General features: G+C 35.6%; 1 protein-coding gene across 1 annotated transcript; it reads right to left on the minus strand.

Annotated features, from left to right (window-relative positions):
- Positions 1 to 448: 448 nt before the first annotated feature.
- Positions 449 to 1375, minus strand: LOC108528401 (olfactory receptor 2G3-like). Its single transcript, XM_017870203.1, is given in 1 exon segment — positions 449 to 1375. A coding segment is annotated over 1 exon segment (927 nt).
- Positions 1376 to 17804: the final 16429 nt, after the last annotated feature.

Raw genomic sequence — 17804 nt, forward strand, 5'->3', positions numbered from 1 at the left:
AGCTAGTTGTTTTCAGGAATTGTTAGAATATTCATGGGAAGAGATATAATGTAGAAGCACCGGGAAAATGGCTGTAAAACACATCACACAAATGAGAAGAAAAGAAGAAATAAAAGGTGGAAAAGAAAGGAAGGGAAGGAAAAAAGCAAGAAAGGAAGGAAGGCTAAAGAAAAGCACAGGGAGGGAGAGTGAGAAACAGAAATGATGTGACTCATGGAGATTTAAAAGGTATGGGGAAATATTGCCTTACATGGGCTCAAAAAAAGTCTGGAAAGAGATTGGAGATGATAGACAGTTCTGTGGCCAAGTGAAATACAGTAATGCAGATGGAGAATATTACATCTCTTCCTTTATAGACTGCTAAAATTCTTGAGTGAAGAATTATACAAGATGACCTTTAAAGTTTCTTTGTAAAAAAAGTTGAGCGCTGTGTACTCCGTTTCATTTTTTATGTGAAGTCTCTGTGAAATAATCTTTGCAGTGCTCCTTTCACGTCATTATTCCTCAGTGTATAGATGAGGGGATTGAGGGTCGGGGTCACAACTGTATAGAAGAGGGAGATGAACTTCCCGTGAGCATGGGCATAAGAACTGTTGGGCTGGATGTAGACAGCTGTGATGGTCCCATAGAAGAGGGACACTACTATCAAGTGGGATCCACATGTCCCTAGGGCTTTGCACCAGGCCTGGACTGACTTGATCCTTATGACCACCTTGGCAATATGTCCGTAGGACAGCAATATTAGCATTAAGGGCAAGAGGAGTAAGACCAATGAAGCAACAAAGAGCTGAACCTCATTGTCATGGATGTCCACACATGCAAGCTTAATCATGGAGGGTACCTCACAGAAGAAATGATGGAGCAACTGGTGTCCACAGCGAGGCAGCCAGAGGGTGACAGTTCCCTGTATGAGAGCGTTTCCCATTCCACTCAGCCACGCAACCCCTGCCAGAGCCTGGCACAGCCGAGGGTTCATTACAGCTGTATAGTGGAGAGGTTTGCAAACTGCAGCATAGCGATCAAAAGCCATTATAGCCAGGAGGACGCACTCGGTGGAGCCCAATGCCAGGGAGACGTAGAGCTGGATGACACAATCCAGGAATGTGATTGTTTTGGTGGGTCATTTTAGGTTCCACAGCAGCTGAGGGACAATACTGGTGGTAAAACAGATATCAACTAAGGAGAGGTGAGTAAGAAAAAAGTACATGGGTGTCTTGAGTTTAGGGTCTACAGAGCAGATCAGAATAATTACTGTATTTCCCACAAGGGTAAGGAGATAGGATATCAAAACAGCCACAAAGAGTATCTTTTCCAGGTGGGGCTGTTCAGAGAAGCCCACCAGGATGATGTCTCCCTTGACACTGCTGTTGGTCATGCCCATCACCCGGTTCAGAACAGGAGCAAGACATACAAGAATTCAGGGAGGATAATGTGTTGGCCATTGGGCACAATATTAACCTTTAATAAACATTTAATCAAAACTCTGACTCAGAGATGTTACAGTGACTCATGGAATAAATTTTGGTATAGAAACCACAAAGGAAGACCTTAACGAAAATACGTAACACAGAGAGACACATGAAGCCTATTGTGGAAGCCGTGTTTTCCTGACAGATAACTATTAGAAGCTGAGATAAAATGTATCACCGAAAAAATAGAGAAAGAAAGAAAATGTCAAAGGAATAAAGTACATTCAATCAATTTATAACTTAGGACAAATAGTTCAAATTCAGTGAAAAAACTCAGTAATGGTTAATATATGCAAGTAATTAATATAAATAGCATTTCCATTCTTCAACTGTAAATTTTGAGTTGGGCATTTTTTAAAGGTTTTTCTTTATATGAATGGTAGCTAGCTTCTGGAGATTATAGACGTTATTTTTCCTATAAAATGGCAAACATTTGGCTATTGAGAGTAATAATATTAACATTCATAACTTAACGTTTGATTATATGGACACATACTTTCAATGACATATTTTCTTTAGGGATCAGTTGACTCATTTAGTCCACCAGCATATTGATGATGTAAGCTCATGCAGTTTATTCACAGCAACCCTCCTTCTCTTCTTTGGTGTGTGGTGTTAGGGAAGGGAGTCAGCTCCCGGTCTTGTGTGTTGAATGAAGAGGTGGTTGATTCTGAATGGAAAGAGTGGTGATCAGGATAAGGAGGCCTCTTTAGTAAGACAAAGAAGCTGCCTCCATGGGCATCGAACCAACATAGAATGTTTATCTTCTAGAAGACTGAAAGATCCAAATTTTAATTGGCTTTTAAAAGTCTAAACAGTTATAAATGCAGAAGTTTAAAATATATTCACTGATACAAAGTATATACCCAAAGTTCATGACTTTACCTCATAGTTAGGACAAATAGGCACTTTCCACATGGCATCAGCAAAAATTACTCCAGCCTAAAATTCTTCCCCTATAATAATTGTATATCCTGAAATTGCATTAATATTTGTTCTGAAAATTAATCATGAAAGTAAAAGATATAAGGTAATTTTCACTGATTTTTAAAATATTTATTTCACTTATGTAAAAATTGTACTTAAGCAGAACTCAATGGAAATGAAATGAAGTTACAGGAAAAGTCAGAGGAGGCATCTGGGTACCCCATAAGAGGATGAAGACACTGAGTGATCCCTCAAAATAGGGTGAGGAGAGCACAATAGTAAAAAGAGAACATGAAAGGACCCCTAAGGAACAAACCAGTTTATATATATGCGGTATGTGATATATTCAATATAACATACACTAAATATATATAGTTCTAATAAATTCACTCACAATTATACACATATATACCCATAAAGACATACATACATGCATAAGTCTTCTGATTCTCTCATTTATGTTAATTCCCACCCATTTAGCTACACTAAATTGTACTCATTTTACTTCTATCAAAGGAATGAAATAAAGCCAGACACATGTCACTCTTGTTCTAATCTCTTTAATGCAGCTTGCTCATTGCCGATTTACCCATCCCAATCAAAGGAGTCTTTTCCTGTGTTTTCAACACACACTCACACACAATACCTCCGAAGAAATGCGATGAGAGATCAATTCACAGTCATGAACCAGCTCCTTATTTGTAAGAATATGTTTGTTTCCGGCTTGCAGAATAATTTTATTTTACCATGACGCGAAATTTAACATGTGCACTATATCACTTCCCCTCACCCAGATGAACATCACTTTAAACCAGTTCGCCATTAAAAGTTAAGAATCATGGGCATGGTATAGAAATAAAATCAAAGCATAAAAAGAAGTAAATATGTTACAAGACAAAGTTTTCCACATTTTTTTGCACTAGTAATCATATTTTAATACAAAAAGGAAGTTTAAGCCACAGAGTTCAAACCATTATTACCTTCAGGTGACAAATCATTGTCTAAGGCTCATGTATTGGTTGTCGGGGCTGTTATTTGAGATTCGAGATGGCTGAAGATCAGCAAATCAGGAGACACTGGCAAGGACACAGGACACTGAATCTGAAAAGGTCCCAGGGACACAGTTCTCCCAACGTGGCAATTAATATCAGGCTCTGTAGTATCCAAAGATGAACTGTCCCAGGAGATTATTCTGAAAGAAATACTTTTGACTCTCTGATCTTTCAGTATTGTTTAAATCTGGGCAAAACTGCAAAGATATTTAACTTCTGCCCTCATAGCCTCCCAACATTTAATTTTCTCATTTCTGCTGTTAAGTTTCTCTCAAAAATCTAGTATTTTATGTATGCAAGTACATATAATTAATTTATCATGTTGACTCATAACTTTAAATTCTCTTCTTAATAACTTTAAATTTTGGGGCACCTTGCCTTTACCTCACCTCTACTGAGACAAAAATGGCAGATCTGGAGCCTTCCAACAGGGCCTTTTCCTTCATATCTAATAGGCACTTGACTGTTGCTGGAGATAGATATATAAATGTTTTGAATGGTGCCCTTAAACACCTCTGGTCTTTCTCAACTTCAAATGGGCTCTCTTCTGCCCAGAGGTCATTCTGTGTGTATCTTGTTGTTTGTCCCTTGCATCACAATAGCAATTTTTCAACAAATTCTTAAATCCTCCAACCCAGTGTCCCACAGCTTGGACTTCCAAGACAAAACAGAGGGCCCAGGGGGAAATTCCATTAACTTCCTGTCTGTCACCTATAAATCTATACACATTCATATGCTTCCTTTATGATTTTTTTCAGGTCTCAATAGAGGAAGTGAACCTCTATTTGTCTAAGGCAAATTCTATAAATATTTTAGGGTCCAAGAAAAATCTCATGCATATTCAAGTACGAGCAGGTGATATGACTGACTGAGTGGATCAGGTATAAGAAAAACAGTTGCAGAAATGCAATGATGAATGTCAACAAACATTTAGCTAAGGTCTATATGCAGTAATAAAAGAGTGGTGCACATTTTGCTGCACATGCCACATCTGAAGAAAAAACAACTGCTGAGCTCTAGTTGATCAATTTTCTGTGCATTGAGCCCCATGATTGGAAAGTATTCTGAATCTTCAATAGAATCTAGATTTTTATGAAAGCTTTCATTTTAAAAAATAGTCTATATAAAATAGTTCATGAAGGTGCAACTTAATCAATTATTACAAAGTGAACACATCTTGATCAAGGAAAGAACGTAAGAAACATTCCAGAATGACTCTCAATTTCATTTCCATATACTACTTATACCTGCGCCTTGTAACCATTATTATGATTTTTTGAACTATATATAAATAAAATCATACAGCATTATTTCTTTTGTTTTTGCTAACGTTTATTCAATGTTATCTTTGTGAGATTCATTTATGTGGTTGCATGTACCAATACAGCACTGTATTTTTACTGCATTGTATTTCATTGTATAAATATGCCACAACTTTTTAATCCTTTGTAGTACTGATAGGCTAGACATTTGGGTGTTTATGATTTTTGTCTTTTGTGAATATTGCTGCTGCAATCATTTTAGTACATGTATTTGGTAAGAAATGTAAACATTTCGTCAGGGACTATACTGTGGAGAAATTGCTTAGGTTTGAGGTATGCATATATTCAGCTTTGGTAGACACCACTAAGTCTGGAAGTTGGTTGCACAAACTTAAACTCCACAGTATGGTGAGAATTACAGTTGCTCCAAATCTATGCTAACAGTGTTTTCTGCCCTTTTAATTTTAGCCATTCTGGTAGTATGTCATGAATATATCATTATGATTTTAATTTGTACTCACCTACTAACTAATGAAGTTGACCAATTTTTCTTATATTTATAGTCATTGAGAAATCTTATGTGTAATATCCATTCAAGTCCTCGGCTTTTTCCAAATTCATTTGTAGGAAATCTTTGTATATACCAGAGGTTAACAAAATAAAAGGCAAGGTTCAAATACTATTTTAGTCAAGTATAACTTTGGCAACAAAACAACATCTTAAAATTGCGTAATAGTCCCATGAATTAACATAGATTTGAAAATATTACAAATTAATTCAATTATTTAAATTATTCTACACACTGCTGAAAGTAAATTTATTCATTTTTTTCATTGTGTTAGCAAAATAACACAATAAAGAAACAACATTTTATAATCATATCATCAGATAAAAAATCAAGTATTGATAAATCTCAAAATACACAAAAATAATAAAAATGACTTAGTAAGCTATGAATAGAATGATAGATCCTAATCTGTTAAACAGGATCTGAAAACCCTTTCAGCAAGCATTATGAATATGTTGAATATTTTCTCTTTGAAATTGAGGAAAAGACAAGGACACCTTCTATTTCCATTTCCATTCAAACTACTTTGTTCTAGAGACTTTAGCCAGTATAATAGGATAAGACAAGCAACAGGCAAGATTGGAGTAGAAGAAATAAAATTTCATTATTATATATATGATTATGTCTGTAGAAAATTCAAAGTGATTACAACTATTCATAGATGATTCAAAATTGTATGGATATTAATTATATCTTTGATCTCTATATTCAGTGCTAACCCAATCAAAATTCAAAGACTATTTGTAAGATTTTCTAAGATTATTCTAAAATGCATGTAGAATACCAAGTACCATTAATTCTGAGACACTCTTGAAGAAAAAATTGTCAACAAAATAGAGTCAAACTCCATAAAATATTTAAAGGGTTTTATTCTGAGCCAAATGTGAGTAATCAAGGGCCTGAGGTGCAGACTCAAGACATCCTGAGAACAAGTGCTCAAGGTGATTGAGTTACAACTTGGTTTTACACATTTTAGGAGCACATAAAAAAAATCAGTCAGTACATGTGGGGTCTATGTTGGTTCAGTCAGGAAAGGTGGAACAACTCAAAGTGGGGCCTTCCAGGTCAAAGGTAGATTCAAAGATTTTCTTACTGGCAATGGTTGAGAAAGTTATTACTATTTAAATACCTAGAATCAATAGAAAGGAGTGTCTCGATTAAAATAAGGGATTATAGAGAACAAGGTTCTTATTATGTAGATGAAGTCTCATAGGTGGTCACCCTTACAAGCAATAGGTGGGAAATGTTTTGTATTCAGACCTTTAAAAGGTACTGGACTCTCAGCTAAACTCTTCAGGATCAGAAAAAGACCTGGAAAGGAAAAGCAATTCTCTACAGAATGTAAATTTCCCCCGCAAGAAGCAGTTTTGCAGGGACATACTCTCCTTGCTTTGAAATTCAGGCACAACTTGCCAGCATTATTAACTTTAAAACAGTAAATCCTTTCAAATCTTTTATGAAATATAAAAGTAGATAAGGATATTAATTACAAATATACAAATATTTATGAAAGAGGCAATGAAATCTTTCTTGAGTATAGACTAATAATGGCTTGTAACTTGTGCTGACACTATCTCTTCCCCATGCATTTTTAAAATTGAGATATGACTCACATAGCATAAAACCAACCCCTTTACAGTGTACAACTTACAAAGCTGTGCAACAATCACCACTATCTAATTCCAGAACATTTTCATCACTCTTGTACCCATTAGTATTACTCCCAATTTCCCTTTTCCAATCCACTGGCAGCCACTAATATTTCTGTGTCAATGAATTTGTCTGTTCTGAACATTTTATATAAATGGAATCATAAAATATGTGGCCTTTTGTGTCTGACTTCTTAGCATGATATTTTCAAATTTTATCTATGTTGTAACATGCATCAATACAGAATTTGATACAAATAACTTGATTTGTTAGGGCTGAATAATATTCCACTATATGAATATATCACAATTTATTTATCCATTTCATCTGTTGATGTACATCTGGGTTGTTTCATTGTTAGCTAATAGAAATAATGATGCTACAAGCATTCATGAACAAGTTTTTGTGTGGATGTATGTTTTCAATTATTCTGTACATATTCCTAAAAGTAAAATTACTGAGTAATTTGGTAACTATGTTTAACTATTTGAGGAACCACTAAACTGTTTTACACAGTGACTATATCACTTTATATTCCACCAATGTATGAGGGTTCCTATCTCTCTGTATCCTCTCTGACATTTGTTATTTTCTGTGGTATTTCTGTTGTTGTTGTTACAGACATTCTAGTGGGTTTGAAGTAGTTTTTATTGCAGTTTTACTTTGTATTTCTCTAATGACTACTGATGTTGAGCATTTTTTCATGTGCCTATTGACCATTTGTACATTTTATTTGAAAAAATGTTTATTCTGACCCTTCATTTTTAAGTTATATGATTTGTCTTTTTATTGTTTAGCTTGTTACATATTCTGTATACTAGACCCTTATCAGATATGTGATTTGCAAAGATTTTCTTCTGCACTGAGGTTTGTCTTTTCACTTTCGTCCTAATGTCTATTTAATGAACACATATTTAAACTTTATTCAGCCCTATTTATCTTTTTCTTTTGTTGCTTGAACTGTTGCTGTCATATCTAAGAAACCATGGCCTAATCCAATGCCACAAATAATTTTGCCACTCTTTTCCTAAGAATTTTATAGTTTTAGCTCTTACCTTTTGGTCTGTACTCAATTTTGAGCTAATTTTTAAAATATGATATGTGGTAAGAGTTTAATTTTATTCTTTTGCATATGGATATCTAGTTAATACAGAGCTATTTGTTGAATAAACTATCCTTCCTCCATTAAATTATCTTGATACACTTGTTGAAAATTAAGTGACTATAAATGTAACAACTTACTTCTGGACTTTGATCTATGTTTTTCCATTGATCTATGTTTTTCCTTATGCCGGCACCACACTGTCTCGACTACTGTTATTTGTACTAAGTTTTAAAATCTGGAAATGTAAGTCCTCCAAATTTGTTTTTATTACTCAGAATTTTTTTGGCTTTTCTGGGTCCCTTGAACTTACGTACAAATTTTAGAATCAGTTTGTAAATTTCTATGAAAACGGTGAGCTGGAATTTGTCTAAGAATTGCATTGATTTTGTAGATCATATAGTTGAGAATTACTTTTTAAATAGTAATTATTCTTTCAATGCATAAACACAGGATGTTTTCCCACTTACTCAGGTTTTCTTCAATTTCTTTCAAAGATGTTTTGGAGTTTCCTTGTGCACATATCACATTTCTTTTGATAAGTTTATTCTAAGTATTTTATTATTTCTGATACTATTGAAAATGAAATTGTTCCCTTAATTTCATTTTCAAATTGTTTATTGCAAGTGTACAGAAATACGATTGTTTTTTCATATTGCTCTTGTATCCTGCAACCTTACTATAATACTTTATTAGCTCTAATAGACTTGTGTGTGTGTGTGTGTGTGTGTGTGTGTGTCTATTCCTTAGGATTTTCTATGTACAGGATCATGTTATCTGCAAATAAAGGTAGTTTTACTTCTTAAAAAAAAAATACATAAAACAGAGATCTTAAGACTGACAAAACAGACTCTTTATAGCAATAACATACCAAATTGCAACCTGACTCTAGTATAGCATCACATGATAGATAGCAGGTCCTGAAAGAAATCAAAGTATTTTACCCCAGAATAGATTTCTTTGACACATTTTGGAACACCTTTGCAAAGCTGTTGAAGTGGCATCCTTGTCTGGGGTAAATACCCAGGGTTCATTGTCTCACACTAAGAAGATTAAAGAAACGGACACATGTGGGTGAGTTAAGGATCAGAGAGTTTAACAGGCAGAAGAAAGGAGAGAGGTGAGCAGCTCTTTCTTTCTCTCTCTGTCTTATGAGAAAGAGGCTTTGGAAAGGGGAAAAACTGGCTTGTGGCAGACTACAGCATATTTTATAGGCAAGCTTGAGGTGGAGCTGATGTCTGATTTACATAGGGCTCACAGATTGGTTCTATCAGGTGTGACATTTACATAGCCCACAGGGAAGGCTGGTTGACCCACCTTAATCTTATGCAAATGGGCTTTCCACTTGGCCAGCACCATCTTGTCTCCTCCTTATTCTACACGTGTCTGACAAAGAGAAGGGACGATGGAGCCACCATTTTGATCATGCTTAATCCTAGGTAGCTTTTTTCGGTTAGCACAACTGCCAGCATTCACCAATGCAAACTTTCCGCTTGCTTGTCTATGTCTGCAGCTAGGTTATATACAGGCTGCTCTTTGTTAGAAAAACTGTTTTGCGGGCTGCTTTTTATTAAAAGGAAAACCTTACCCAGGAAGGATTTCTTTGCCCTCACTATCTGCCTAAATAATTTCTTTATAACACCTATATTATTGTTGCTTGTGGGGAAAATCTACATTCTGTATAGAATTCCCTACCCTTTCCACATCTTTTCCAGATCCAGGAGAGATTCAACTAATAGTCTGGCACTTTTTAGGGTCTCATAAGAGACATATACCACTTATTCTCTCTGAAGCCTGATACCTGGAGACTTCATTTACATAACAAGAACCTTGGCTTCCACAACTCTCTTTATCTTAAACCCAAGCATTTCTGCTGACTTCAACTTTTTTTTTTTTTTTTTTTTTTTTTTTAATAAAAACGTTATTTTAGGTTCAGGGGTACGTGTGAAAGTTTGTTACAGAAGGTAAACTGTGTCACAGGGGTTTGTTGTACAAATTATTTCATCACCCATGTATTATGCTCAGTATCCAGTAGTTATCTTTTTCCCCTCCTCCCCCTTCTCCCACCTTCCACTCTCAAGAAAGTCTGTTTCTGTTGTTTCCTTCTTTGTGTTTGTGAGTTCTTGTCATTTAGTTCCCACTTACAAGTGAGAACATGTGGTATTTGTTTACCTGTTCCTGCATTCGTTAATTAAGGATAATGGCCTCTAGCTCCACGCTCCCACAGAATACATTATCTTATTCTTTTCTTATGGCTGTGTATACCACATTTTCTTTATCTAATTTGTTGTTGATGGCCATTTAGGTCAATTCCATGTCTTGCTTTTCTGAATAGTGCTGCAATGAACGTTTACCTGCACATGTGCTATATCCTTTTTTTTTTTTTTTGGAAACAGGACGTTACTCTTTTGCCTAGGCTGCAGTGCAGTGGGTGGCACAGTCATGGCTCACTGCAGCCTTGACCTCCCCAGTCTCAGGTGATCCTCCTGTCTCAGCTTCCCTGGTAGCTGGGACCACAGGCATGCACCACCACACTCGGCCAATTTTTGTATTTCTGGTAGAAATGCAGTTTGGCCATGTTACCCAGGCTAGTCTCAAAGTGCTTGGATTATAGCTGTGAGCCGCCGCACCTGGCCACATGTGTCTTTATGGTAAAATGATTTCTATTCTTCTGGGTATATACCCAGTAATGGGATTGCTGGGTTGAATGGTAGTTTTGCTTTTAGCTGTTTGAGGAATGACCATACTGTTTTCCACACTGGCTTAACTAATTTATACTCCCATCAACAATGTATAAGTGTTCCCTTTTCTCTGCAACCTTGCCAGCATCTGTTATTTTTTGACATTTTAATAATAGCCATTCTGACTGGTATGAGATAGTATCTCATTCTGGATTTGATTTGCATTTCTCTGATGACCAGTAATATTGAGCTTTTTTTTTTTTTCATATGCTTATTGACCACATGTATGTGTTCTCTGGAAAAGTGTCTGTTCGTGTCCTTCACCCACTTTTTAATGGGGTTGTTTTTCTCTCATAAATTTGTTTAAGTTCCTTATAGAAGCTGGATATTAGCTAGTTATCCCAGCATGTTTGATGGAATAGGGAGTCTTTTCTCCTTTGTTTTTGTCAGCTTTGTTGAAGATCAACTGGTCATAGGTGTGCATTCTTATTTCTGGTCTCTCTATTCTGTTTCATTGGTCTATGTGCCTGTTTTCGTTCCAGTACAATACTGTTTGGTTACTGTAGTCCTGTAGTGTAGTTTAAAGTTGGGTGATACGTCTAGCTTAGTTCTTTTGCTTTGGATTGCCTTGGCTATTCGGGCTCTGTTTTGGTTCCATATGAAATTTAAAATAGATTTTCCTAGTTCTGCAAAGAATGTCATTGGTATTTTGATAGGAATAGCATTGAATATGTAAATTGCTCTGGGTAGTATGGCCATTTTAATAATATTGATTCTTCCTATCCACAAGCATGGGATGTTATTCCATTTGTTTTGTCTTCTCTGATTTCTTTAAGCAGTGTTTTGTAATTCTCATTGTAGAGATCTTTCACCCACCTGGTTAGCTGTATCCCTGAGTATTCTATCCTTTTGTGGCAATTGTAATTCCCAAATTAGAAAGGGATTGCTGTTCTAATTTGGCTCTTGGCTTGGCTGTTGCTGTATAGTAATGCTAGTGATTTTGTATATGGATTTGTATTCTGAAACGTTGCTGAAGTTGTTTATCAGCTGAAGGAGCTTTTAGGCTGAGGCAGTGGGTTTTCTAGATTTAGTATCGTGTGGTCTGCAAACAGAGATAGTTTGACTTTCTTTCTTCCTATTTACATGTCATTTTTTTCTTTTGTTTGCCTGATTATTCTGGATAGTAGCAATTCCTTTATATATATATATATTTTTTAAGTTCTGAGATACATGTGTAGACGTGGAGGTTTGTTACATAGGTATACACGTGCCATGGTGATTGAAGCACCCATCAACCCATCATCTTCATTAGGTATTTCTCCTAATGCTATCCCTCCCCTGGCTTCCCACCCCTAAAAGACCCCAGTGTGTGATGTTCCCCTCCCTGTGTCAATATGTTCTCATTTTCAACTCCCAGTTATAAGCGAGGACATGCAGTGTTTGGTTTTCTGTTCCTGTGTTAGTTTGCTGAAAATGATGATTTCCAGCTTCATCCATGTCCCCGCAAAGGACATGAACTCATCCTTTTTTATGGCTGCATAGTATTCCATGGGGTATATATGCCACATTTTCTTTATCCAGTCTATCATTGATGGGCATTTGGGTTGGTTCCACATCTTTGCTATTGTAAACAGTGCTGCAATAAACATACGTGTGCTTGTGTCTTTATGGCAGAATGATTTATAATCCTTTGGGTATATACCCAGTAATGGGANGTTGAAGATCAACTGGTCATAGGTGTGCATTCTTATTTCTGGTCTCTCTATTCTGTTTCATTGGTCTATGTGCCTGTTTTCGTTCCAGTACAATACTGTTTGGTTACTGTAGTCCTGTAGTGTAGTTTAAAGTTGGGTGATACGTCTAGCTTAGTTCTTTTTGCTTTGGATTGCCTTGGCTATTCGGGCTCTGTTTTGGTTCCATATGAAATTTAAAATAGATTTTCCTAGTTCTGCAAAGAATGTCATTGGTATTTTGATAGGAATAGCATTGAATATGTAAATTGCTCTGGGTAGTATGGCCATTTTAATAATATTGATTCTTCCTATCCACAAGCATGGGATGTTATTCCATTTGTTTTTGTCTTCTCTGATTTCTTTAAGCAGTGTTTTGTAATTCTCATTGTAGAGATCTTTCACCCACCTGGTTAGCTGTATCCCTGAGTATTCTATCCTTTTTGTGGCAATTGTAATTCCCAAATTAGAAAGGGATTGCTGTTCTAATTTGGCTCTTGGCTTGGCTGTTGCTGTATAGTAATGCTAGTGATTTTTGTATATGGATTTGTATTCTGAAACGTTGCTGAAGTTGTTTATCAGCTGAAGGAGCTTTTAGGCTGAGGCAGTGGGTTTTCTAGATTTAGTATCGTGTGGTCTGCAAACAGAGATAGTTTGACTTTCTTTCTTCCTATTTACATGTCATTTTTTTCTTTTGTTTGCCTGATTATTCTGGATAGTAGCAATTCCTTTATATATATATATATTTTTTAAGTTCTGAGATACATGTGTAGACGTGGAGGTTTGTTACATAGGTATACACGTGCCATGGTGATTGAAGCACCCATCAACCCATCATCTTCATTAGGTATTTCTCCTAATGCTATCCCTCCCCTGGCTTCCCACCCCTAAAAGACCCCAGTGTGTGATGTTCCCCTCCCTGTGTCAATATGTTCTCATTTTCAACTCCCAGTTATAAGCGAGGACATGCAGTGTTTGGTTTTCTGTTCCTGTGTTAGTTTGCTGAAAATGATGATTTCCAGCTTCATCCATGTCCCCGCAAAGGACATGAACTCATCCTTTTTTATGGCTGCATAGTATTCCATGGGGTATATATGCCACATTTTCTTTATCCAGTCTATCATTGATGGGCATTTGGGTTGGTTCCACATCTTTGCTATTGTAAACAGTGCTGCAATAAACATACGTGTGCTTGTGTCTTTATGGCAGAATGATTTATAATCCTTTGGGTATATACCCAGTAATGGGAATGCTGGGTCAAATGCTATTGCTGGTTCTAGATCCTTGAGGAATTGCCACACTGTCTTCTACAATGGTCGAACTAATTTTCACCCCCCAAAACAGTGTAAAAGTGTTCCTATTTCTCCATATCCTCTCCAGTATCTGTAGTTTCCTAACTGTTTAATGATCACCATTCTAACTGGCATGAGATGGTATCTCATTGTGGTTTTGATTTGCATTTCCCTAATGACCAGTGATGATGAGCTTTTTTTCATGTTTGTTGGCCACATATATGTCTTCTTTGGAGAAGTGTTGACTCATATACTTCACCCACTTTTTGATGGGTTTTTTGTTGTTGTTGTTGTAAATTTGTTTAAGTTCCTTGTAGATTCTGGACGTTGGCCCTTTGTCAGATGGATAGATTGCAAAAATTTTCTCCTATTCTGTAGGTTACCTTTTCACCCTGTTGATGGTTTCTTTTGCTGTGCAGAAGCTCTTTACTTTAATTAGATCCCATTTGTCTATTTTGACTTTTGTTGCCATTGCTTTTGGTGTTTTAGTCATGAAGTCTTTGCCCATCCTGCATGGTATTGCTTAGGTTTTCCTCTAGGGTTTTTATGTTTTTAGGCCTTACATTTAAGTCTTTAATTCATCTTGAGTTAGTTTTTGTATAAGGTGTAAGGAAGGGGTCCGGTTTCAGTTTTTTGCATATGGGCAGCCAGTTTTTTCAATACCATTTATTAAATAGGGGATCCTTCCCCTATTGCTTGTTTTTTGTCAGGTTTGTCAAAGATCAGATGGTAGTAGATGTGTGGCATTATTTTTGAGGCCTCTGTTTTGTTCCATTGGTCTATATATCTGTTTTGGTACTAGTACCATGCTGTTTTGGCTACTGTACCCTTGCAGTATAGTTTGAAGTCAGGTAGTGTGATGCCTCCAGCTTTGTTCTTTTTGCTTAGGATTGTCCTGGCTATACGGGCTCTTTTTTCATTCCATATTAAATTTAAAGTGGGTTTTTCTAATTCTGTGAAGAAAGTCAATGGTAGCTTGATGGGGATAACATTGAATCTATAAATTACTTTGGGCACTATGGCCCTTTTCACTATGTTGATTTTTTCTATCCATAATCATGGAATGTTTTTCCATTTGTTTGTGTCCTCTGTTATTTCCTTGAGAAGTGGTTGGTAGTTGCACTTGAAGAGAGGTCCTTCACATCCCTTGTAAGTTGTATTCCTAGGTATTTTATTCTTTTTGTAGCAATTGTGAATGGGAGTTCATTCATAATTTGGCTTTGTGTTTGTCTATTATTGGAGTATAGAAATGCCTGTGATTTTTGCATGTTGATTATGTATCCTGAGACCTTGCTGAAGTTGCTTATCAGCTTAAGGAGATTTGGGCTGAGGTGACGGGATTTTCTAAATACACAATCATATACAATCATGTCATCTGCAAACACAAACAATTTGACTTCCTCTCTTCCTAACTGAATATGCTTTATTTCTTTCTCTTGCCTGATCACCCTGGCCAGAACTTCCAATACTATGTTGAATAGGAGTTGTGAGAGAGGGCATCCTTGTCTTGTGCTGGTTTTCAAATGGAATGTTTCCAACTTTTGCCCATTCAGTGTGATATTAGCTGTGGGTTTGTCATAAATACCTCTTACTATTTTTAGATATGTTCCATCCATGCCTAGTTTATTGAGTGTTTTTAGAATCAAGAGAAGCTGAATTTTATCGAAAGCCTTTTCTGCAGCTATTGAATGCTCTGTTCTTCCCCTGTCCCTAGACAAAACCTTCCATGCCACTTTTCCAAGGCCAGTGCTCTGGCCAAGAGTGGTAGCTTTTACTTTTCTTTGCTTGCCTCTCCCAGTGTTGGACCTCTGTTTACAAGTGAGCTACAGCAAGGGTGATAACAGTTCCAGTATTCTTGGCTTAACATGCTTGGCGTAGGGTATCCACCTTATGTGTGGAGTGCAGGAAGGTAGCCCCAATCTTTTATTTAGATCTCTGGGAATGTAGCCTTGATAACTCAGAAGTGAAAGTGATAAGAAATGCTGGCATTCTGCCCCTCCCAGTGAGATACTATATTCCATGACTGGGAGCTGAGGGGAAAGGGATCCCTTTCTTCTTGGCCACACCTGTGCAGAGTGGAGCTTCCATCACACTGAACTGGGTAGGAAAGCAGGCTGTGGCTCAAGTGCCTTAGACTCTTGCTCTTCTTACTGAGATGTAATAGATTATCTTGAATAAGTATTACTTCATTTGTTGTTTTCTCTTAAGACAACTTTCAGAGACTTGGAATTAAAAAAATTCTATCAGTCATGGTTGTTTTACAGGGCAATGAGCCACACCACCATTATGGAAGTGCCATTATAATTTATGAACATTTCTTTAAAAATCACAACTGATTAAAAGTATTTATAAATCAGAATGTGAACATGTTATTATTTTTCAGATATTATCAAAACAAAATTTGAGAAAAAGTATATACCATAAATTTTAATAGAAAATTCAGTGATGGATAAACCACGTGGTTCGATAGGACCCAAATGAAACCATTAATACACATAGTGGAAAAATATTCCTTTTCTTAATAAAATAGCTTTTGACTTTTATTTTGCCCAAATTAAAAAAGTTTCTACAGAAATGGACAAATATCCTAAAAGACATTTTGGAAAAAAAGAAATAAACACATGAAAATAATTTCAATCCTATTCTAATTAGTAAGTTGAAATTGAAAAGTTGAGGCATCCTTTCTTCCTGAAATGGCTTATATTTAAGTGATTGTTAAGAACCAACAATGTTGCAAATGTTTAGAAAATGGTCAGTTTCATAATCTGTGTGGAGAAGTATAAATTCTTTTTGGAAGACTATTTGCTGTTATCTTTCACAATAAAAATGTACATAATAATATTTTGAACTAACTTTCAGTAATTTCACTTCTAGGAATTTATTCTGCATGCATCCTAAAATATTTGCGAAACATTATTTTAATGTAAAAAGTTGGAAACAGCACACATGATCATCAAGAAGGAGCTAGTTAAATGAATATTATATACATTTAACATAATTGCAGAAGTTTGCATATACTCATATAGAAACAGGGTCAAGATATATTGGTAATTAAAAGTGGCAGAGCATTGAATATATTGCATTTCATTTGTATGATATAATGCAGCATAATTTGTCTTATAGTGACATTATTGGTTTTTGCAGGGTGATGTGCCTCATTATAGAAGAGTTACATATTTAGTTTTCACTTTATACTATAATAGACATATTCTCTATATATGTAACAAAATTTGAATTATTCAAAATAACTTAAAATTTGAAAATAATTAACAATTTATTTTTATTCTCTTACTTAGGTTTGACAAACAACATAGTAAAGGAAATATCTTTTTATATAATTCCCAAAGCATTAATGTGATTAAAGGATGTGTGTTTTATCATATACAGTGTCTACCATTGTCTGAGGTACTTTAATTCTACAACTTAAAGCTTTCCAGTTGCTGCAGTTTCTGACTGCACAATATTATAATCACAAAATTAAAATTAATACCAAATGATTTTCTTACAATATGTCAAACAATTTAGTGAGTTAAAATAGATGTGCTTTATAAAAGTAACATAAAAAATGATTTTGAAAATATGCATTTTGATTTTAGATCCTGGTCATAGTCAAATTAAAAAAAAAAACCTATTGAGTCTCTACTAGACTGATGCACTCTGTGGCTTAGTTTGTGGAAGTTCTACTACTACCTATTTACTGCTGAACTCACTTTCTCACTAATGGTTTGCTCATAAATTCTTTCTTCTAACAACAAAGTATCAGTTCAAATAAAAAGATTAGAAGTTTTCTTTTCTCAAATGTTTGGCTATTCTTGAAAGCAGACAATTATTTACTATAAATTACTTTCAAGGGCTTTGATTTCCTATATTGTTACTATATTTCTCCTCAGCTCCCAAGTTAAAACGAAGATACAACTTGACATTTATTTTTCTGAAGCCTCATTTGCCTTATGGCTTTTATATTCTAAAGGTGTGAGAATGGAAAAATGGAAGCACACATTGAGGTTAGATTGTGCTTCTATCTGTTGTTATCCCTGTTTCAGGCAGTTCATTCCTACTTTCTGAGAAATT

The sequence above is a fragment of the Rhinopithecus bieti genome, unplaced genomic scaffold (genome assembly GCF_001698545.2).
Source record: "Rhinopithecus bieti isolate Rb0 unplaced genomic scaffold, ASM169854v2 scaffold_5150, whole genome shotgun sequence".
In the NCBI taxonomy this organism is placed as follows: Eukaryota; Metazoa; Chordata; class Mammalia; order Primates; family Cercopithecidae; genus Rhinopithecus; species Rhinopithecus bieti.